At 38.2% G+C, this 23,029-nt stretch overlaps 1 protein-coding gene across 3 annotated transcripts in view; it reads right to left on the bottom strand.

Annotated features, from left to right (window-relative positions):
* LOC134542857 (uncharacterized) overlaps positions 1 to 23,029 on the bottom strand; it is a 116,435-nt gene that overhangs the window by 16,118 nt on the left and 77,288 nt on the right. For all 3 annotated transcript variants that reach the window (XM_063387430.1, XM_063387446.1, XM_063387438.1), the window contains exons 6-8: positions 22,675 to 22,768; positions 11,425 to 12,671; positions 7,434 to 8,285 (exon numbers count right to left, since the gene is read on the bottom strand). In XM_063387430.1, the coding sequence (XP_063243500.1) occupies positions 7,434 to 8,285; positions 11,425 to 12,671; positions 22,675 to 22,768 (2,193 nt within the window). The remainder of the gene's footprint in view (positions 1 to 7,433; positions 8,286 to 11,424; positions 12,672 to 22,674; positions 22,769 to 23,029) is intronic.

Raw genomic sequence — 23,029 nt, 5'->3', positions numbered from 1 at the left:
AAATTAGGTTTGGTAAATTTTGGTTAGGTTAGGAAACATAATTGTCAATAATTAGAATGCATTTTAAAAAACTTGAGTAGAAATTCAACTCTACGTAGGTTGTTGTCATGACTTTTTGTTAACACCTGTAACCATAAAAAAATACAGCATTTGAATATATGCTCAGGGTAAATGTGCTAATGTATGCTTTTTAATTACAGGTGTTCTGGATAACGTGTTTAGTGATATGTAATTTCTCTGCTGTGTTTATATGTGATTCTTAAACATTAGTTTCATTACAGGATATAACATAATATTGATGGTAGTGATAATTTATTGCTGAGTTTCGATTTATTTAATATATTTATTTTATTACAGATTCTTAAGTTAAGTTTTTTATGGCAACAATTTCTTTTCTGCATTGTACATACTTAAGTGATATAGTTTTTATATGAAACAAACCACATACACATAAAAATACACACTTACAGAAATGTTTAATGTATAACTTAGAATTTGAATTTAAAATTTATTCTGCTTGATAGAAAATAATGCCTCTAATTACAAAACACATGTTGGTTAGCCATAACCTTTAACCGATACTTGACTCGGTTCGTAGTGCCAGAAAAGTGTTACTAACTTGGGTAAATATGTAGTTGGGCGGTATTTGCGAAAAAAAATGTTAAAAATCCGAAAATACCTTTATTTTATGCTCTTCAACGTCCTCTTTTCATTAAAAGCGGCGGAGATAAGAAATTCCAAATACTTTAGGAGATATAGAATTTTTTAATTTTGCAATACAAGACCTGTGGAACCATTCGAGCGACGCCATTTTTGTTATTTTGCTGTGTGTTCGTGAATACGCGAATCGTCAATGCGTAATTAATAAAATGGTTGATTAGGTCAGGTCAGTTACATTATTAATACTTTCAAACTAAGCCGACATTAAAAATAATGTGAATTAATTTTAATTATTCTTTAGTTTTAAATTATTTATAATGTAACTGACCTTACCTAACAAACCCGTAACAAAGGATGCACAGTAATAACTCACGTATTTTTTTTGTTACTTATTACTTGCGCAACAATATCAAAATAACAAATAAGACTTTAAAATTAGAAACGTTAAAAACTCACCTAAGTTGGAGGCGGTAATTAAACACCGTTTTAAACAATAAATGAACTAAATAATCACGTATTGGTTCGTTTGAATTCTGGCCTATCACGAACAATCACGTGACATCATTATCCAATAAAAAAAGTAGATACTCGTACGTAAACAAGAAACAATGATAATCGCCACATTAATGCACTGGTATTGTGATGAAATTTAAAAATTCGATATCTTCTAAAGTAGTTGGAATTTCTTACCTTCGCCGCTTTTAATGAAAAGAGGAAGTTGAAGAGCATACAATAAAGGTATTTTCGGATTTTTAACATTTTTTTTCGCAAATACCGCCCAACTACATATTTACCCTAACTTGTTATTTTCTATTCACAAATGACCTCTCGATGTAATGGCAGTGATGTGCCTGGCACTCACGGCTTTAGGAAACTAACAGTTTACATAGCTACCTCATACTGAATAATTTCTTAAAGTTAAATTCTTCATAAATGATACTGACATAATTTTCATGCTTTCAACCATAGCACTTTGTGATATAGTAATCTCGAAGCAGCAAAATTTCTTTTGTAAAACTTAACATCAATTTTTATAGATATTATGTGAAGACACAGCACCACGCTGGGTTTAAACTCTAAACTATAAAAATTTGCTTAGATTTTTTTATATTTAATATTTGAATTATTAAACATGGTGTTATGACATTTTCTACTGACATTTAACCAATTATAAAAATTGCAGTGTAATTTTATTATCCATTAATTACATCCCTATTTGACAGTTACCCAACCAAAACATTGCCATGTGGTAGTCACATGGTTTTCCACATGGCAATGTTATTGTTGATATTTGGCGGAAGGATACATAGTCACCTTGAAAATAGATCCCAGCTTGAAGCAGGGCTTCCTAAAAGTATGAACTTACCGTGCGGCGACTATAGCCAGGAAATAACAAGGCTTGGGAATAAAATGTTAGCGCTGGAACAGGAGGTCAGGGTGCAGCCAGGGGAAAGTGAGCCTGTTAACCGGAGTCGAACAAGCAGGCTGGGAAGTGCAGCAGTAGAAACAGCTACCTGTGAAAGTCAGGGGGAAGTAAACAAATGGGGAGAGACCAGGGAGGACAACACAAGTAGGGGCGGACGTTGTGCACCACAGTACCACGATCGAGACATACCGAAGTTCACCGGGAACGGAAATGTACACCCGCGTAAACATACCAGCAACCTAAAGGAGTTTTTTTCTATGTATGGTTGTGGGAGTGAGGAGAAATTGGTAGTGGCCAAGAGGTCAATAACAGGGGGTAGTAGCAACTGGCTTAGGCTCTGTGACCACCGAATGGCAAATTTTGCTGACTTCCAGTGTGAGTTTACCGCGGAATACTGGGACAAGAGAATTCAGGGAACTGATAGAGCTGAACTGTACCGGGGACGGTGTGTTGAAGGGAGCCTGGAGAGCCATCTGAGTAGTGTGGTAGAAAGAGCCAGGTACTATGACACGCCATTAGGTGAGGAGGAAATAATAACCATGATTTACACACAGTCACCACTGCGGGTGCAGGAGGCATTAGTGGGCAAGGAAATCACGACAATTGAGCAACTTAGAAAAGTGCTGAAGGAGTTGGATAGGCTCAATGCGCTGCGTGAGCAGGGGGGAGGATTTTACAGGACAGGAAATCGTGGCACAGACCATCGCTTAGAGCGAGGGATGGGGGAAAGCAGCGGAGACCAAAGAGGCGACGGAGGGAGTGGAGAAGCGCAGGAGGGGAGGGACGCCCAAGGTCACCCCGGGAATGTGAGGGGGGAAGGCAGGGAAGAAGGCAGGCCAGCCGATGGCAACAGCAACTTTTGAGGGGGGTGGCAAGGAGGGGGGAGGGACAGATGGAGGGGTGAGAGGAAGAGAGACTGGGCGACAGCCGGTGAAGGGCGCGGAGCAGGAGAAAGGACAGACAGAAATCAAAACAATGAACACAAGGACGGTGCTGTTCCGGGAAACGGAGAGGGTCGCCTAGCCTAAGCTGCCAGGTTAGGCAGATCCACACTGATAGGAGGCAGTCTGTTGACCGGGCAGAAACCCGTGATAGTATTGATGTAATTATCACTGACGATAGAAGTTTTTTATTAAACGAGGCAGAAACTGTAGTGAAAGGCAGAGTCGTTCCGGAACTGGCATGCAAAGTAGGAGACCAGGGTGTGGCAATCTTGTTTGATTCCGGGTCGGAAGTGTCTGGTGTGTGCGAACAGTTTCTGGAGAACTTAAACAGGTTAGGATATGAGTTTCCGGTACTTTCGGTGCCGCAGTTAACCATAATAGGAGCAACAAGGGGAAAAAGCAAGAAAGTAAATAAACAGGTATATCTGAATTTCAAGATAGGGCCAGATGAGTATTTTGCAAACTGTTTGGTCATCCCACAGTTAGCTAAGGAAATAATAATTGGCATTGATTTCATGGCAACGCACGAGGTAGTAGTAAGCTTTGTGACAGGGAGTATTTTCGTAAGCACTAAAGAATACAGAATGCTGCAGGGCACAACGGTGTTCGAGCGGCGTGGGGGGTCGCTGCAAGTGCAGTACGTAGAGGAGTGGGAGAAGGGGAGAAGGGGAGAAGGGGAGAGAGGAGAGAGAACTAGCGCTTGCTGTAGGAGGGGAAGAGATAAGCAGGAGCCATGTGTCCTTGAGTGGCTGGGAGGAGAGGTTGGACAGTGTGTTGGCGGCCTGTGAGGAGGGGAGTGAAGGGGAGAGAGAGCAGCTGTGGGAAGTACTGCACCGCTATAGTGATGTGTTCAGCGACGAGCCAGGGCTGACAACCGAGTATACTGCAACCATACCGGTGACCAGAACCACCGCATTCAAAGGGAAAAGTTACCCAATACCTAGAGTATGCAGCGAGGAAAAGGAAAGACAGATCAAAGAAATGGTGGAGAAGGGTATTTATAGAGCGGGGGAACAGCCCATTTGTCAATCCGCTTGTGTGTGTAAGGAAAAGCGACGGGAGTGTACGAATTTGTGTTGATTCCCGGGGGGTGAAAGATCATATTGTGCCTGACAGGCAAATCCCGGTCGAACCTGATTTCCTGTTTGAATCATTTTACGGCAGTAAATATATCAGCACGACCGACTTCACAAAAGGGTATTGGCAGGTACCTCTAAAGAAGGACGATAGGCCGTATACAGCTTTTTTGTACAGAGGGCGGTCGTATCAATTTAAAGTGCTCCCTTTTGGTCTACCAAATAGCGTTGGGGAGTTCTGCAGAGTGGTGGATGCTTCGTTGGGACTTGAGCTAGAGTCAGTGGTGCATACTTATGTAGATGATGTTCTGATTGCCACAGAGACATTTGAACAGCATGTACAGATTTGGGATAAACTGTTGTGTAGGCTTAGAGAGGTGAACCTGACACTGAGGTTATCCAAGTCAAAATTTCTGAGAAGAGAAGTAAAGTTTTTGGGGTTTCAGCTCAGTGCAGAGGGGATCAGACCGGACCCTGATAAAGTAAATTTAATAAAAGATTTTCCTAGGCCACAGTCAGTCAAGGAGCTGAAGGGATTTTTAGGGTTGTGTAATTTTTACCGGCGGTTTGCCGAAAGATTTGCTGATACTGTGGAACCATTACTCAGGTTATTAAAGAAAGGTTGTAAGTGGCAGTGGGAGCAGGAGTGTGAAGACAGTTTTGAGCGAGCAAAGGCCTTGTTTATTGACAACTGTATAGTAAGGCATCCTAACATGAACAAACCTTTTTTTTTTGTGCACTGATGCATCCAGTTACGGAATAGGGGTGAAGTGCTTTCAACGAGGTGAGAAGGGGGAAGAGGAGCTTATAGGGTTGCTGAGTAGGACGCTGAGCCCTGCGGAGCGTGCTTATACAGTCACTGAGAGAGTGTGTCTGGCCGTAGTGTGGGGTTTGGGAAAGCTGCGTAATCTGTTGTTAGGTAGCTCGGTTATGGTATTATCAGACCACCATTCGCTATCGTTCCTTATGTCTTGCAAGTTAATGGGAAGCCGGCTAACACGCTGGTGTTTGGCAATGCAGGAATATCGTCTAGAGATAGTGTATGTGAAGGGGGGTGAAAACCAAGATGGAGTGCTGGAGGAAAAACCACGCACGGGACCAGTGATGGCAGGGATGACCTTGGAGCGAGACGAGATCTTGGTGGCTGAGTTTGGTCAGCTAGGGGAACGGCAGAGAGAGGATCCTGTGTGGGGTGATGTGATCAAGTCATTGGAAACCACCAGTCAGGTGGGAAGTAATGCAAGGGCAGAAAATTTAAAGCAGTGGTATTGTTTATCTGGGGGGTTACTTTTTAGAAAGGAAAAGGCAGGAACAGTGGACTGGAAGTTATGTGTTCCTGAGTGCTGGGTGAAAAGGCTTGTTTGGCATTTGCATCGCAGCAATGGTCATTTTGGGGCCAAGAAAGTTCTGTGGTTAGCAACAAATAGCTACTACTGGGTGAGCATGGAGAAAAGTATTAGGAAGATATTACGGTGTTGTGACATATGCCAGAAGGCCAAGTATCCGAATAGGAGCTGGGAGGGCAGTTGGGTGCCGATTATTCCTGAGGGGCCCGGGGAGCTGATCGCAGTTGGTTTGTATGGACCATTACCAAAGGGTCGGGGCGGTGTTCAGTATCTGTTCGTAGTGTTGGATGTGTTCTCAAAGCTGGTCTGTTGTTATCCATTAAAGAAAGCTACCGCAGCTGCTTGTGTTAGCAAGCTGATCAATCAGTATTTCAGTGAGTATGGGGTACCTAAGAGGGTGCTTAGCGATCATGGGACGCAATTTACATCAGACATGTGGAGATGGGAGTGCGCCTGGGCAGGAACAGAAGTAGTTTACAGTTCTGTCCGACATCCCCAAAGCAATCCTAGTGAGAGAGTCATGCGGGAAATAGGGAGATTGCTGCGGACCTACTGCCATGATAGCCATAGTAAGTGGGCCGATGCAGTTCCGCTCATCAACAGAGTGCTTAATGAGCAGGTACACAGTGGGACCGGGTTCTCTCCTCGAGAGATTGTGACAGATGAAAGACAACGGGATGAGCTAAGAGGACAATGTGTGTTTCCTGCAGGCGATGAATCGATAGGGAAGATAGGGTGAAAGAAGTACGCCTTCGCTTGAAGAATGCAGCGTTAAAGAGGGGTCAGCAGCAAAGTAAACCGTTTCAGAGATTCCAGGTAGGGGACCTAGTACTACTCAGAGTAAGTGAGAAAAGTAATTATTTGAAGAAGGAAACCAAGAAACTTCACCTACTCTATGAGGGACTTTTCAGGCTAAGCAAGGCAGTGGGCCCGAATGTTTGGGAACTGGTGGGGGTCAAAAATAATGAAGTGCGGGGTATCTTTAATCAAAGGTTACTGAAGCCTTACTTTTGTGACATGTGATTTGAGGGTGTTAAAGAAAGGGGCCATGACTGGATCTCATGTGGTAGGGGCAACATGGCTGGGTTACCCTAGTGGGAGACTAGAAGCCATGACAACTAAGAGCCTGTGTAGATAAGTGGTGTTATTATGTAGAGGAGAATGAGGAATGTTATTTGTGTTGATCATGCAACTAGTGCAGTGACTGACATGAGCCTGCTGAGAGAGAAAGCCATCTGAATGTTGTGAGAGTCACCCATTAGAATGACTTTATCTGGGGGGGTTGTGAGGTGGACTGCAGCTTACCCCCATGCCCTGATAAAATGGCAGTTAAGCCATTTCTTTCAACTTTGATAGCAGTATTGTCTGCAGCCAGGGGGCTGTTATTGGCTAGGAACTACTTTCTTGCGCCCTGATCCACCTATTTTTTAGCTTGAAACTTTGCGTGTGAACTAACTTGTAGGACGTCAATAATAGTGGTTAAACATTTTTTGAAATTAGAATTCGTAAGAATAAGTGAGCTTGCTAAACAGTGGTAAATTCAAATTCCCTCATTTGGAGTGTGGCGGAGGGATACGGAGTGCCGGCGGAAGAGGGGAGAGAGGAAGAAGGGCAAGATGGAGGATGGAACGCTGAGAGAAAACGTGGGTGTAAGGTGCACAGGGGAGGAGTAAGGAAGCGAGACTGCAAAAGGACTGGATCAACTTGTTGCGAGTTGGTTGAGTGGAAGTGATGCGACAAACTCTTGTGTAGCCATTTTTCGGTAACCACTGAACCGCTGGAAAATCCCTTTGGTTGGGGAGTTGTGCAACAACCAATGGCGCCCAAACAAACGTGAGTCGGGGGTGGAAAACGTTACAATACACATACACACACACATGTATGTATACACACACGTATGTATACAAACACACACAAACATACATACGTATACACATACAGCAATAAAAACTTTACTTTCTCAGTTTCTGTAAATACTTACAGTGAGTTCATGAATAAGCTCCTGAAGATTATTGGCGGCACACTTGGAAGAATCTGCTTGCTGCAAGTTGCGCGACTTGCCCTCCTGAAAACAGTGTCTTGCTCCGTGGTGGCCACAACGCTGCACGCTCAGATTGTCGAAACTCGCCGAGTGCCTGCGACTGCTGGAGCCAGAGCCGCGACGGCATGCACACGGCCTGGCCCCGCCCTTCCTCGCGCCGACGTGAATCACACTCTCGTCACTGCAGAAGCTGAACATATTGCCGAAGCTGCAGCACGCCTGGAGGACGGTGGCGTCGCACAGGCTCTGCGGGGCGGACCGGACCCTCCTCACGGTGCGAGTCACGGCACTGCCGTCGTCGCTGGCGCACGACCTCCACGACCTCACGTTCCCCAGCTCGTCGTGCACGCACACCACCGGCAGGCTGAGCCGCTTCACGTACCTGTCGCTGCCCCACACCCCGAGCATCGACCACACGTCGCAGCCTTCCGCGGGCACGGCGCTGCTTCCTGAATCACAGCTGGTATCCACAACTTCTGCATGCTGGCTGGGCAACCTGGCGGCGGGGTTTTGCACACATGCATCCTCGTGGTCAGCTACCACCTCCCTTACGGACTCTGTAGTGGTGTGACAACTCTCCGATGTGCCCAGAGCATCATCTGTGATGACAGTATTGTTGTTGTTGTTGTTGTTGTTGTTGTTGTTGTTGTTGTTGTTGTTGTTGTTGTTGTTGTTGCTTGGACAGTTATTAGAGGAGATGTTCTCCGTTACGTCTCCCTCAAGGAAGCCGCTGCTGTCGGAGCGGGCTCTTGTGAGGTTAAAAAGCTCCTTTTCTTCATCCAGTGGGAGAATCTGAAATAAATCAAACTGATTCAGATAAAAAGACACTTTCAAACTGATGTAAATAATAAATTTTCAGTAGTAAAAAATTATTAAAAACCAGCACATTAAGCACATTAAGATGACTGATAAAACAGTAAAAATCAATAAAAGTCACTGTACTATTATGCTTTGGTTTGAAAATATATGAGAAAATTATATTGGTACTTATAGGTTATTATGTTTATTTGAATAAAATCATCATTAATTCACAAATATTTATTGGTACCAATAGGTACATGACTAGGGCCACATAAAATTCTGATGACAAAGATGTGTGTGGAGTAATGGCTGAAGACTTTGTTTTAATAATTAATATGTATTGGAGTTAGGAACCAAATGTTTTTAAGAAAAGTTGAAGGAACTAATATAGTCTTGGTTATGAATAAACATGTGAATAGTTTCTTCATTAATAAGTTATCATTTATAAATAATAGGTAGTCATTAAAAAAGGGTGAAATAAGGATTGATAAACAATGTAAAGTTAAGAAAGATAAAACTATTTTCATTGAAATAAGTATTTTTGATCCATTGAGTGGATCAGTGTCTTCAATGACATCGACTTATAGAACGTCATTCAACATCAAGATCTGCAATCAGGAGATTCCGAAGCTGGGGTCAATGCATCTACCGTCAAGAGGTGCACTACAATGAGGGCTGATCATTGTGAAAGACTTGAGTATCCAGGACTGTACTGCTACAAAAACAAGTAATGTATAAACTTCATCATGTGTTATTATTCTAGTTTGACTATTTGTATTAGAAATCCTATAACTTTTATTGAAGTTATAAATTCTATTGATTAACCAGAGGTTAAGCTAAAGGTCTTATCTATCTGAGCACAAAAGTAGTACGCTAATGAGTTTGAAGCTAGTTTAATAATTAATTGTTTGAACACAATGGCCAGTCTAAATTGAGTCAAACATATTTTAATTACATCATATTTAATTAACCTTGTACATAACATTGTGTTAATAGTGTCTAATATTTGTGTGCCTTTATTACTGATAAATTAAGGATTATTTCTTTCATTTTATAAATGATTGATACAATTTTTAGAAAACAAACTAAATTTAACTTTTAGGGCTGGCATTTAAAAGTTGCATCTTGATTACCTTCAAAAGTATAAATATTTCACTTAAATTAAATGTACCAGAGAGAATAATTTCTTAGGGGCTTTTTAAAGTGGAGTAGACCCTTTACCTCATCATAAGTATCCACATAATTTAAATCCCATCCTTTGGATAGTTTATGTAGTTGTACAAAATAAAACTGGCTATTTTACAAAAATACAGCATAGACAATATAGACTTGACTGAATGAATGAATGACTTAAAGAATATGAGTTTGAGAGGCCACCTCAAAGCAACCTAAGTTTGGTCCCAGTTTGATTATGCATTTTTATGAAAATGTGTACTAAGGAACGGAACAAATATGCTTACAAAAATGTTTATGTTAGTATATAGTATTCTGACATGACACTGAAGAAAAGAAAAGAAAAAAAAATATAATTACCATACAAATGTTTTAAAACATTAAAAAATCAAATTAAAAATAATTCTAAAAACTGTAGTTTTATGGTATGTTAACTTTGTAAAGAACATAACAGCCTCCATTTTCTTTTAAATGATATTTGCCAAACCAAGATTGCCTATTCTAAATAGTTCAGAAAATTCAGCAAATCAGCTTCATACAAGAGTCGGAAATTGTGGTCGTGTCATAGTGTTCCCAGTTAGTGGCCAGCAGGTTCAGTAAAAAAAAATTAACGCTATCACAATTAGAAAACGTCGTAAAAAGACAAGAAAGGAAGGTGAATAACATTTTGAAAAATACTTTTTTTTTTGGGATGTATGTTGACTATTACACTAATTCCCTCACTTAGAACGTCTTCAGATTGCGTGAATTCATTTAGTGCAATGATAATTTTACTACCCAAGTCTTCAATAGCATGCATGTAAATTTCAGTTAGCATGAAATCACCATAGGCAAAAAAAGTCGGGTATGACGACACAAAGTCTGCTTCAACTCGGTACAAGACCAAATGTACTGTGACATACAGTAAACCATATGAGGGAGGAAGAAATGCACGTGCAGGTCTGACTATGCTATAAGCATTTGTACAAACATCAGCTATGGCAAGTAAGTTGCAGGTACGGAGTGCTAAGGACCAAATGTTTACGTCTGTGCGTATGCCGCTGGGCCGTACCGTCTGCTCATTCATCTGCTGGTAACTGTACGTGCGCAAGCACCTGCAGTGGGAATCATACTGGAATCATGGCTTCCGAGTGAGAGCACAACGAATCATGTTCAAGTACAGAGACAAAACTAGAATTATACGGAAGCAGAATGTAATGAAGGCCGCACATATGTTGGTTGCAATTTAGTTTTAAGCAAGTCAACTGTGTGCACAATCGTACAAAATAAGGACTCTACCAATGTAAGAGCGGGAATATATTTGATATTAGATACCAGAACAGAAATGAACAGATGATTTACATGGAAAAGGGTGTTAAATGAATAGTGCCATGAAAAAAAAAATCACGGACCTTACAGGATTGGTGTGAACCAATACGCAAATAACCACTTTCATTTTTGAAAAATAAAATGTAAAATATCCAAACAGAAATCTTGGTTTCACTGCCAGTAAAGGATGGTTTGGAAAGTTCGTGGAAAGGTACGGACATGAGTTGGAGGTCACTTCCGGGCAGGCAAGCCAACCAGCCGACTGACAATAGTACATAACCACTATCTCCCTTTATGTGGTGTTGTATTGTCATACAAAGTATTCAATGGTAGGCTTATAAAGATAAATGGTGTGACATTTATTGCTTGGTGTTATTCTACGCATTTATATTATGTAAAGAATATTTCCCAACACATTTTGGAACATATTAAGTAAATTAACCTTACTATTTATGGAAAACAATGTTTCAGAATACGCAATTCTGAATAACATGAACATTTTTAGGAACACATTAGTTGTGCTAAGTGAGGAATTGGTGTACAGTTTATTGAAGTTCATAGCTAGTACCTCAATCTAAATGCAAGATATTAAAATTATTTCTAAAAATCCAAAATTGCACCAGATCAATAGAATATGTATGTACTTCACCTCTTCCATTTCAAAGGAGTCACCCCTGGTGTCTGGTACCAGCTGAAGCAAATTTTCATTATTCTGCACCGCGAATGGTGCAATGGGCATTAGCGTTGAAGCAGAGTCTTCGATCCCCTCTTCTGTTTTGTCTATGTCGTCATCTTCCACAATGTGCTGCTGCCTCTTCAAGCTGCCTCTCCGCGATGACCTGTCGCGATGCAACATGCACACCTGATCGCGAACAAGGCACGTTGGTGTCTGATGCTGCTGCACTGAGGTGAAAAAAGGTGGCAACGCAGCTTCATCTGAAGGACAAATTGGTATGACACACAATTCTTCACTTGCCTCCATTCCAAGTTCCACATCGGACGTAGATTCAACTTTTTCCACGATACTCGAACTATTTAATGAATTGTGGGAATTTGAAATTACTTCCATGTTTACGTCTTCATCAATCGATTCGCACTTGGTACGTAAAAAGCTGAGGGCATTAGAATTAGGCTGGGATTTCGAACCTTCCACATTTCCGTCACTTGGCCCCGAAGCATCTAAAAGTCGATTTGACCGCTCAGTTGAGTGTGCAGAGGTTTCCATTTCCCAGCTGCTTAGACTAGTGGACGACATCCTCTTGTCAAGAATTCTCTGCCGATGGTTGGCCGGCAACGAAGTGGAAGTGGAGGTAGGAAGCGTGGGCCCAACATCACAACATGGCGATGTGGGGGGAGGCGGTCTCGAGATCCTGTTACGCATCTCGTACTCGCTGCTCCTGTCATCCGTGTCGCTGTCGCTGTCAATACTAGTCATGCTCGCGCTTGTCGCCAAGGACAGCACGGAGTCCTTGTGGACGAGTCGCTTGGCCGGCCCGTGCGCCTGCTTCGGAGAGGGTTCGTGCGACGGGGATGAGGGACGGGACTCAACTTCTATGAGGTCCCCGTCACCACTGAAGGTGAAGGAGCGCTGTCCAATGATCATCCTCTTGCGAGGCACCTCCGGCGACTTACTGCCCTGGCTGTCGAGGAACTCGCGGTTGGCCGGGCTGAGCACGCTGAGGGCGCGGGTGACGTTGGTGCGTTTCATTACTTTGCGGGCCATGTGCGAGAACTTCTTGAGCTCTGCCGGTGGGGGAGGCGGTGGGGGCGGAACACTGGCCGGCGTGCTGGTGCTCAGGTGGGAAGCCACGGAGCTGCGGCAGCTGCTCTCTCGCTCGTGATCTCGCAACTTCTCCATGATCTTGGCCACTATCACGGACGGCGTCTGAGACGGACCTGAGCAAATACCAAAACTGGCATAAGTGTCAGTTAAAACTGCACATTATAATTATTGCACAAAATATTACTTTCTTGCAAGCTCAGGTCATCCAATTATTTTCGCCTTGAGAGCATGAGGGTGGGGTTTAAAAAGAGTCATGGTACCACCTTAAAAACTACTGTACATTACTTTCAGTGTTTCAAGGGGAATTATTATTACAGAGAGCTCAAATTTATTGTAGAAGCAAAAAAAAATTCACTGTAAAAATACAACCAAAATCAAGTTGTTTACAAGAAATTAAAAGGACAGCATTTTAAACTGGCAGTCCATGGGAAATATTGAATAACACTTTCTAACTCACTAATGAATTACCTATAATTTTTTTAAATACTGCTACTTATGAAAATTTGCATAGCTGGGTAGAGGGACAGTTATTCACATTAATAAGTATGCACATGGATACATGGTAATCCTATTAACCATTACTATTTTAATGACTATTACAATAAAACTTACAAATATGTAAAAAAAACTTAGCATGCAAACCAATAATTAAAGTAAATTAAACATAGGCAACCTAGGCACGTGTAGGCTGCACACACATAAAGCACAACATTTACAGACCACAAATATAATGCTCACAGTAAAATTAAAAAGTGAAAGCATAACACAATCTTTAGCGACTGCATAACAATTTAAAGCTTGTAAAATTATTTATCTTTTAACAAAAAGTATTATTACTATTGCTTCTATTTCTGCTGGAAATTCTTGATGATAAGCTTATTCTGTGGTCCCGTAGGTGCAGCGGATAATCTAGAGTCAAATAATTCTAATTTTCTACAGCAGGATTAAACCTTTTAAAGTACAATTAGCATCACCTCCTGTAGTTTATAATTTCAACCCAGCTGATGTTTCATCCCTTAATATTTTTGAAATTTAGAATGCTTTCACTCATTAACCTACAAATGCACAATACCATCAAAAAAGAAAACACTAAAAGCAAATCTCTAACACACAAAGTTTCCTCATTTAGTTTTCAAAATAACTTGAAATATATTTTTGCTACAAGACACTACTCACAAAAAAACACATGCACAAAGAATGACAAGCAAAATATTAGTTAACTGAATACATGTTGCAATAACTGTTAAAATGTCCAACCAAACATAAGATGTAGCTAAAGTAAGAACTGTTACATACAGCAAAAATCATAACCCTCAAAATGCTGTATCATTAATGTAAAATTTGTGAATATTTAACGTACTTTACTTTTTGTGTTTTGGCAAATGATAAACTGCAAAATTTAGACACACAAAAGATACCTCATAACTAGGGACAAGATTATATGATGAATTACGATAAAACAAAAATAACAATGAAAAGCATGTCAAAACTCCGTGTAACACTGAAATGCAAGTATATCATGGACTTAAGTGGCATTTAAACAAAATTTAATACATATAAAAAAAGGAACTATTAATGTTTGAAATTCAAGGAATGTCATTATTTCTGGACAAAATTGTGTATTAAAGTGGATGGATCCAAAAAAATTAATTAAATTTGTTTTATTGTGCATCCCTTACTGAATCAATTTCAAACCATAAATGCTCACTAATTTATTTTTATTGTTCTGAATGTATCTGCTTTATAACAATTTATTAAAAATTTTATTGTAATAATGCAGCATATAAATTTTACCCCTACTTTGGTGGAATTAGTATTAAAAAACCGCTTTTATAAAAATAAAAAAAATAACAGAGAAATTCTCAGTTTTAAAACGAAAGAGGACTAAAAATAAAACCATAAAATACTGTCTTCTCATAACATCAAAACATTCACAATCAAAGCCACAAGATCAGCTAACTCTGATGTACTTGTCCACTACTTACAATTGCATTACCATCTGCCTAACTGATCTTACTATCCCACCAAAGAGATGCCAAGAAAGTGCAGATCTTAGACCAATCATAGTTAAGAGAACTGAGAGAGAAAATACTATAGTGAACTTACAATTATATAGAGACCATTACTACTCTAGATGCTGAAGACGACATGCTACCAGTAGACTAGGAAGTATCAAGAAGTGCGACAACAGTAAAAAAATGTCACCAGCCATGGTTGGTCTGTCAATAACAGCCAGAGCACCAGGAGGAAACCACCACCACACAGACTCTGAGGGCAAGAAGAAAGATATGCCACTGAGAAGTATTTAAAATAGAACCAACAAGACGTGACAATGGCTTAAAATAAACTCAGTGGAAGCTGAGAGTTCCCAACTTGGCTGCATCTTTTTTCCAGTGACGACTTCACTTAGCACTCTGGAGACAAGGAGAGCCAATTCCCTATTCAAAGTAACCGAGTAATATTGGTAAAGCAACCTAGGAACATACAGCGCTACATCAAAATCATTAGAGCCAATACAAAAAATACACACAAACAAATTTATTAAAACCAAAACTTAAGTCGTACAACAGACAACAGAGACAAGTCGACAAATAAGGAGCTGAACCAGCAGATAGCCAATGGAAAATATACTTTTGTACATGAACGTGTTCTGAAAAATAAATTAAAATAGAGAACGCTAGTGCTCGTATCAGTCAACAGTTCCGCCACACAATTGGGTGTGGAGATGGAGAGAGATGCGCTGAACAAAACAACTCATTCAGCATAGGTCATCACCATGGCGACCTGATATAAAGTGGATATTATTTATTCCCTTGTGAAATGTAAACTGGACTGGGCTTTCATGACAGTGGCTCAGCAGAACGATCACAAATGCCGCCAATAACCGATGGCAGGGAGAGTCCAACACTAACAAAGTGGGCGTTTTGAATCACAAAAAGTTGCTTTACCGCTTTTAGTAGCGCTGCCAGCAGCACGGCCACAGCAGAAGCAGACTTTTTACCTGTCAATCTGTCAAGGAAGATGGTAAATTTTAGGGTTAATTTTATTGGTGTGGAAGGGATAAGAATTCCCTCAAACCTACACACTACCTCTTTAGTGATTGGTCAATTATGGTTAGAAATATAAAATGCTGGACAACAAAGAACATGATGGAAAAGCAAAAAATAACTAAGTGCTAATAATGGAAAAAATACTTATGGCTCTATCTCACATGCCATGTTGGTTTTAACATTTACTAGTCATTTCTATTAATTGAGGGATTTCCCTGTAAATTTATGATGAAACCACTCTTACATATAATGTTTCAACTTAAATTTCCACAAATGAAATTTACTAGCAACTATCCAACAGCAGTAAAATGTCATGCCAGTGTTCATGATTATGATCACTTGCATGTACTTTCACAGCTAGAAAATTTTGTACAGAAAATATCAAGCAAGAAAGGCTATAACTTAAAAAAAAAAAAAAAAGAGAACAATCAGAATAAAGTTGCAAGAGAATTCTAATTAATAGTATTACTTCAATGCTGAAGAAATTAACTTGTACAGTCCTAAACCAGTAATCTTGATAGGCAGGAGCACTGCAAATCAAAAATTAGTTTCCCAAATCACCTACTACTACCTCTAGTGAGTAATGATTTCACTATTTGGGAGACAAAAATCTCAGTACAAAAGATACTCTGAAAACGTACATTTTAAACAATTTAAATATTCACACAATTAATACCTTTGCAATAATCCATACCTATGCTTAATTTAGTGACATGGCACCATCTTAGCGCTGAATGAAATAGTACTGCAAGATCACAGACATGAGTAGAACAAGTATGACTTTTAGCAGCTGAGATTTTTTAAAAATTAGGTGCAACATGGTGTTCTCTGAAGAATAAAGGATAGCTAGACAAAAACAGATATGTACTAAAATTTACATTTTCATGTCCAATGACACAGCATCTTAAGGGAAAATATCTGCAGAGGAAAACACATGCTTCGAATATTAAAAAAAAAAAACAGGCAAACAAATATTATTATGAATTATTAAAAATTTTTTAACTTACATTAACCAGTTTGACTTTTTTTCCATGGTCTGGCTTATTAAAAAAACAACTTTCAAAGATGACAGGTTTTCAAACCCCCCAGAAAAAGAGACACAAAAACAACATTTCTGTGTTTATGTTACAAATATGGATTTGAAACACATTTATTACATTTATTTCAGTTTGGAAAAATTTAATAACATTAGGAGACCAAAGTTGAATGAAATCTAATGGCACAATACTGAATATTTGAACTTAGCCTCCAGGAAAGGTATGTATAATTGGTAATAGAAGAGTAAAACTGATAATGAACACTGACAGCTTCACCCTGATAAAATAAAACCATAAAATACTGTCTTCTCATAACATCAAAACATTCACAATCAAAGCCACAAGATCAGCTAACTCTGATGTACTTGTCCACTACTTACAATTGCATTACCATCTGCCTAACTGATCTTACTATCCCACCAAAGAGATGCCAAGAAAGTGCAGATCTTAGACCAATCATAGTTAAGAGAACTGAGAGAGAAAATACTATAGTGAACTTACAATTATATAGAGACCATTACTACCCTAGTTCAGCACTGTTAACAGTCCAAATAATCACAAATAAATATTTCCTATCAGAGGGACGTTCTTAAAACTAAAAACACAATATACATTATTAGCAATATTTTTGTTCTTAACTGTAAAGTCAATTGTCAAAAAAATTTCTAATCATTGCAGATATAATTTTTTTTTATTATCTGCAACATTTAAAGGCATCACTTCTGCACTTAGAATAATTAGCTGAAGTACCTGGCATTGTCCAGGCTTTAAGCAAAATGAAGAGGCTTTATTCAGGGGGATGCAGGTAATTTTTAGAATTCAGACGTAGACAGTAATTTTCCCCTTATTCTGAACGTAAGGTGCACAAAATTTCATCACGCTCAGGATTAAAATATAGTTTTGTCTAAAAAACAAACAAACACTTTTCTTGATAGATATATGCAAAGTAGCATTCAGCAAAAAAAAATTTTCGTTTAAAAATCTGAATCTTGCCAATTTTTATATGCTATCAACTTGGCGGTAAGTGGTAATTTTGTGTCTTTTACAGAGGACTAATTTAAATTTGCACTGTCTTTTTGTCCATATTAGATTGTAACAGATAGCCAAGATTTAATTTGTTGCTTTGTTTATGATATCATCTTCAATGCTTAGCGTAAAACTAACCAAATGCACAAATTGGAAACTAGTGTTTGACAACCAGATAATTCATAATAGAACTAATGGATCTTCTGGGCCTCTAGCATATTTTTCACATGTCTCATTTGTGCCTTATACATGAAACCTTGCCATACGATGTCATATTAAAGATCTTCTTACATTAAAGAGTCTTATCTTCAAAATGGTTATTGTTGCAAAATAATCAAAGTTTCAAGATAATCTTACATTCCAGACATTAGAGTTATCAGGTTCCAAGTTGCCTTTACCAATTGTCAATATCAATGATCCTGCACATAACAATGAACAAATATATTTTTGTGAAAATATTAAAATCATGATTTATTTTGGTAAATAAAAACAAACAAACAAACAAACAAACAAATAAATAACCAATAGTAAAATACAGTCCAACCTGAATCTAATTTGTTTATTGTTGTATCAAATTTATTTTTTCTAAGCTGCATCATCATTAAGTGTCTTAACAAATTTGCATTAATTGAGTGAAAAAATTACTATAATTTGCAATTCTTAAGACCTGAATATTCCGTGATCGTGATTCTCTTGAAAAAATAACACGATTTCTAATGCTTTTAAGTTGCAGCACAATTTTAATATTTTTTTCATCTTTTACCAAGATTCCTACAAAAATAGGCTATTATTTTATGAATGTGACGTTTTCACAACTTTCTCAGCAAAAATTACTCAAAAACAATGCATTATAGAGAAAAAAAAAGCATAGAATAAAACTTGTTACAAATTTAATTATAAACAAAAAAGGTCTCTACTAAATATTTGGTATCTTAACTATTTTAATTTTATTGGCAATTCTCCATTTGTCCTGCTGTGCTGCTGTTTTGTAATTCTTCCACAGCAAATCCAAGCCTTTTTCACCAATGTCAGCTATGGGAAGAGCTTAGTAGAAAAACTACACCCTCTGCTTTTAAACTTTGTCACTCATGCCACTTTTGACTGCTTCCTGAACCAACAAGAATGTGAAGGATATGACAGGACGCTTTGGAATGCACGGGAAGGACTGGAAGAGAGAAAAAGCACTAATGAAGTTTGCCACAGTTCCTTCCACTTCCTTCCTCACTTCTCCTCTTTCTCACGCCCATGCACCCACCCCAACACTATCTATCACCGAGTTCTTTACTTTTACTTTTTTTAAGTTTGATTTATGAACAGTTTTTCTTCTGCACAAGCAAAACTCAATTTTCCTATTCATATATGCCACTTGCTGTTTTAAAAGAGGCTGTGAAAATCACTCATACTAACAAAAGTGGCACCAGAGAAGCTCTTGTAAATACATTTAAACCAGAAAGAAGCCAAAGTTGACATGTTTGCTACACTGTCTTTTGATAACTAAATTTAACTTAGACAGGATTTTTCTGTACATTAAGTATTAAATGCAGTAAGATAAGACAATTACGAAATAGAATTCCTGTCATCAAACAAAAGTGCCTCTAAAATAAAATAACCCTCCTTTTTGTTGAGAGTTGGGGTCAAATTAACAATACTTTTAAGAAAATATATCCTTCTCTTTTTCAAGTCTCTACCAATGGTATAGCAGAGTAAATTTATGACATGACCACTACTAATTTTTAATATATTACTTCATCCTATGATATTATTTTGATAACAGAAATAGGGAATAGTCAGAGCACCTTGTTTCACAGAATTAAGAAGGAAAGTAACACTTTTCAACAGCTTTAATTATAATATTTAAAATATAAATATAACACGATAATATTTACAACAATGCTGTAAATCTGAAGTTATACAAGTTATACAACAAAAACTCCTAAAGATCAAAAACATCAGGATCATAAAATAACTGCAACTACGAACTATGAAATAAATATGAAATAAATATGAAATGAAATAATATCAAAAAACTAAAAGTTAGTTGATAGTAGATTCAATTTTAAATGCCTTTTTTTTAAATATGGAATCATTGAATCAAAGATGTATATAGTATTGCATGTTCTGAGATATATTTCAAACACTAAATGGACCATAATATGAGTAACTAATTATGTAAGCCAAACAATCACCACCACTCAGTTGTAGGTATTTCTCTTCCTAAAGTAAAGATCAAGCTTCAACTAATTTAGCACATCTGCAGCACAAAGACATAAGACACACTCACAGCACCGAAAAATCAGTGTAGCCACAGAAATGATGGAAGTTTACATTAAAGAAGCATGAAAATGAATGGAAATAATATTACGTAAATTTTGAGTATGTGAATTGGCAATATGCCAGACAAATCATTGTTTATCTTGGCTATTTTCTGAGCAAATTACCTTTTTCTATTCAAACACACATTAACCTTAATGTAAAAATAACAAAAAAATGTCATGAGGTGTAAATGACTGAAAAACTTAATACCTCAGCAGCAACAAAAAATAAATAATACATGTACAGTCTTTAGTCAAAAGATTCTTGACAAATGCACAACTACAAATATTATCCATCTTTCAACTAGCAGTGTGACAATTCTTAACTCATTTAACATTACAAATTGTATATATATTTAGTAATATACTGTAAATTAACAAGAGAATAGTAGTATGATTTCAAATTACAAATCTATTTCTTAATTAAGAATTCAGTATTATCTAATAATCAAAGCAACCCAGCACCAATTCAAACATTTGGTTTTGACAAAGTTTCTAATAAACTTACAAATGCATTCTGGCAGTGCTCCATTAGCTCCCCGTTGAGTGGTTGCAAAGGAACCTATTATTTCAAGTTTAAATACATTTAAAGCTGTTTTATTCTTATTTAGATTATATGGAAGTATGCCTTAGCAAAGAGTAAAATTTATTCTTATGCTACTACATTTGCATGAACCCCCCAGATGGATAATGAGCTGTGTGTCTGTCAATTGCTACACTAAATTATACATGTTTCATTATGATGTGTAAACTAAACTAGCACACAATCATCATGGCTGCACAACCTTCGATTTTTACAATGTGCTAAAAATATTTACACTATCACAATTTAAAAATATACTAGGCCTCTTGAAATTTTATCACTATCTATAATGTAAACTTAATTGAACACTAAACACAGATTATCGCTCAAGCGTAAAACATCACAGTCAGTTTATGCATACAATGACAGCAATATACACAACACTTAAATGTAAAGCTCAAAATAATAATGAGGAGTGTCATAAAAATCTCCAAATTTAACTTTATTTTTTTACTTTTAAAATTATTTAGCTTTCCAAAATGTACTTGTGATCACTTAAATATTTCGTAACAGGGGAGGGGGAAAATTTTCCTAATAAGACATACCTCCGTTGTGTGTGTGTGTGTGTGTGTGGGGGGGGGAGAGGGAGAGAGAGAAAGAGAGAGAGAAAGACAGAGAGAGAAAGACAGAGAGAGAAAGAGAGAGAGAAAGAGAGAGAGAAAGAGAGAGAGAAAGAGAGAAAGAGAGAGAGAGTGAGTGTGTTAGAGAGTGAGTGTGTGAGTGTCTGGGTGTGGGTGTGGGTGTGGGTGTGTGTGTGTGTGAAGATATCCATTTACCACACTGTGATTTAAAATGATAAATTAATTTTTTGACTGTTCTGCAGAAGATACCAATATATTGTATACATACCAACTGTAATGGAAAATGGAGCCAATCCATACCAAAATACACTGACTGAAGACTTACCTGTTCAATTTATGACCCCACTCATAATACTACTATGAATATTGTTTTAATAATTACACAATAAAATCCTTAAATATGCCCTAAAATTTTTCTTTTACTACATTTTAAAACTAGTTCCAGTGGTCCCGTATGACACTAAAGAGCTATTAAACACCCCTGTTTTTAATTTCTCTGCATCAGAAACATAATCTCCTTGTTCCCTGAAAAATGAACATGAACTGCAAGTAGGCTTCATTTACATATACACAACTACTATGAAATATTGACTCCGTTGCTACAACTAGTTTAACTACAAAGACAAAATGAGAAGTTAAAGAACAATCGGAGCTCTTTAATCTGGCATGCTTCGGTTTGGGATGTACTCGCCACCAATCAAGCAGCTTCCATTCAGAATTTTTTTTGGGTAGAATCTAATTTTCTAGTGTTTCATATCACGTCTGTACAATATTGCAACTGTGTACATAAAGTAGAGGCATACAGCAGCTCATTACCACTTTTTGGAATATCACTGCACTTTATATGAAATTTCCTTTGGTATTCCTGTTCAGGGTTGGAAAAAAAAGGTTTCCCCCCCCCCCCCCCCCCCCAGTTTGAACAAGATTATTTAAAATACATAGTTTTAAAGTGAAGTGGTTCAGTTTGGCGCCGGCTTGCGGCGCTCCGCAGACGGCTCGCTGGCCCTGCGACACTGCGCGTGACTCACGCCGAGGCTCTGCCTCGCCAGCCGCAGCTGCGAGTGGACGCTGGTGGAGCGTGACACGCCCGGCACGCCCAGGAGCCTGCGGGCGTTGGGGCGGTGGTGGGACAGGAACCTGGCTGGAATGTTTGAGATGCCGCCGATCGAGAGCGACGAACAGTTAACAACCGTCTGTGTGGGAGACAGGCTTGGAGCCATAAAGCAACAAGCCGAGCCATACTCACCGTCGTAGCCTGCAATTGACAGTTTGGACCACTTGCTGAGCTACTACTTCTACATCATGTATAACACCCAGAAATCATACGTTTCACAAATAACAATTAAATTATAGACCACCTATTCTTTTTTTTAATACATAAAAATTGAACTTCAATATTATAAAACAAAATTGTAATTATCATCTACGTTTTCAATCTGTAATAGCACTGAACTTGTAATGACAATCAACTGTATTTTTGTTTGTAATAAAAATGAATTTTGCAATAAAAAATATAAGAGGACTCACCAACTAAACCTCGATAACCAGAGAATCCAGTTTCAAATTTCTCTATTAAATCCTGCTGGTAATGGAGAAAGTCATCAACAGCAACTCCTTTCACCTGAAAAATTATCTGTGAATAAATTATTATGCCCAACTCAAAATAAATGTTTAATTTAAAATCATGGGGCATATATACAAATGGTAAGAAATAATAAACTACATAAATAAAAACTTAAAAAGAAGTATATACAAATATTCATAAGTTCATTACCATTTGATTATTGCTGTCATAAATTGGTTATTCTTAATCGCCATGTTTTTAATACAAAAAATGGCGGACACTAGGTTCAGAGAAAGTTACATAAACATATTTCTACAC

The sequence above is a fragment of the Bacillus rossius genome, chromosome 1 (genome assembly GCF_032445375.1).
Source record: "Bacillus rossius redtenbacheri isolate Brsri chromosome 1, Brsri_v3, whole genome shotgun sequence".
Taxonomy (NCBI): Eukaryota; Metazoa; Arthropoda; class Insecta; order Phasmatodea; family Bacillidae; genus Bacillus; species Bacillus rossius.
This window is presented reverse-complemented; position numbering and strand designations above follow the sequence as displayed.